Source organism: Suricata suricatta, chromosome 14 (assembly GCF_006229205.1).
Source record: "Suricata suricatta isolate VVHF042 chromosome 14, meerkat_22Aug2017_6uvM2_HiC, whole genome shotgun sequence".
In the NCBI taxonomy this organism is placed as follows: Eukaryota; Metazoa; Chordata; class Mammalia; order Carnivora; family Herpestidae; genus Suricata; species Suricata suricatta.
The window spans coordinates 858,187-859,913 of NC_043713.1; the positions used below are offsets into that span (position 1 = coordinate 858,187).

The 1,727-nt window shown below is 53.6% G+C and overlaps 1 protein-coding gene across 1 annotated transcript in view; it reads right to left on the bottom strand.

Moving 5' to 3' along the window:
* Window positions 1-242: 242 nt before the first annotated feature.
* SALL3 (spalt like transcription factor 3) overlaps window positions 243-1,727 on the bottom strand; it is a 5,328-nt gene continuing 3,843 nt past the window's right edge. Inside the window, exon 5 of the mRNA XM_029922756.1 lies at window positions 243-1,506. Within this exon, the coding sequence (XP_029778616.1) occupies window positions 1,075-1,506 (432 nt within the window). The 3' untranslated portion in view covers window positions 243-1,074. The remainder of the gene's footprint in view (window positions 1,507-1,727) is intronic.

Here is a 1,727-nt window from a genome sequence, read left to right on the forward strand (position 1 = left end):
AGGCCCCAGTTTACTGAGGAACAGAAAAGCCCTGCGGTTTTTCTGACTCAGTGGCATAGCTTCCCATACTGTTTGACCTTCAGACAAAACAAGAAACTGTAAGAGTTTTTTTTCATTTTCCTTCAACCAAAGTACTATTTATAAAATACTTTACATCTTTTTAAGTTTTCAAATTATAGACAAACCTCTCTAATACAAAATACTAAAAGTGCAAGAGTATAAATTAAGAGTTTGCAACCACATTATACAAACATTACCTTTTTATTGTACAGCTTTCAGAACGTGAAATATTTCCTCACAACCGTTTATAATGTTGGGAATAATTTACGGTGACGTCTGTCTGTAACTTGTCCCCAACTGCTGGGCTACAGACCGCGCTGGGGCACAACTGTCCACATAGCAGCTACAAACATTTAAATTAAAGAGAAAAAGGGCAAAGAAACCAAGGCTTGTCACTGACAGGTAGTCGCACACGGAAGCATGCTGTCTTTCCCAGTGTAACGTCACAATTTGCCTGCATTGAAATGACTCACTTATTTATAGTAAGACAAATTCTGCTTAAAAAAAAAAATCACATAGCCAGATGTGTTCTGCAGTACAAAAGCTTCCTTTCAAGTCGGGGCTGTGTTATCTGTTACCCGCGTAATCTGAACGTTATAAATACTACAGACGAAGGTACTGCCGGGAGACACATCTTTCAGTTAACAGTCTAAAAACAGAGTCCAAGTTTCTAGCTAATTCGAACAAAACCTCCGAGTGAGTGCCGCTGATCAGCACAGACGGCCCCCTCTCCTCTGGGGGGGGCTGGGTTTGGGGAGGAACGAACTGGACGTGGTCTGAGCCCTTTCTGCTCCCGAGGCAGTTTTACAAGGACTTCTCTTCTGGACCCAACCTCGTTTAACGGTTCGCGAGTCCGCGGGCGCGCCCGCTCCCCGCGGAGAGACGCCCTTGCGGCAGCCACACCCCGAACGCACTTTCCGCTGCGGGTCCGGCTCGAAGGAGAAGGCGGACGCCCGGCTGCGCAGCCTGACGGGTGCCCGCGCGGCGAGCCCTGGACAGGGGCGGGCCGCGCGGCTAGTTAATCCCGATCTCCTTGTTGTCCTCGATAAACCTGGTGAACGGGCGGCTGGCTCCCGTTTCAGAGCTGGCTTTGTCCAAACCCATAACGGGCGGGCTGCCGCCGGTGCGCGCCTTGTCCATGCCCGGGGCCAGGGGGCCCAGGGGCGGCATGGCGCTCCCGCCCAGACTCACTGGCAGCTGGGGGATGCCGCCGTTCTGGATGACAGAGATCTCGTTGTTCTTCATGGCGAGGCCGTTTGTGATGGCCGCGGCATACTGGTTCCAGAAGCTGGGGTCAACGTTCATGGCGCGCGCGGCCAGATCCTTCTGGAACATCTCTGAGAACTTGAGGGCGTCGCCACCTAGCAGGGCCATGGGGTTCTCCACTGACAGGCGGCGGCCGCGCCTCGCGGGGGCATTGTTCCACATGTGCGTGCCCATGTGCACCTGCGTGAGACACACGGAGAGAAGGCACAGGTAAGCAAGCCCGGCCCCGGGGCAGGTGCGAGCCTGCCCGTGTCCCACCTGTCCCCCGACACCCAGCACGGGGGCTGCAGGACTGGCTTCTCTTCCCTGCTCTGAGCATCAGTCTGGGGACACCAGACATTGCCGGGTGGCCTCTTCTGAGCGTCCTGTACTTTAATGCGCGGCACTTTTTATGAAACACA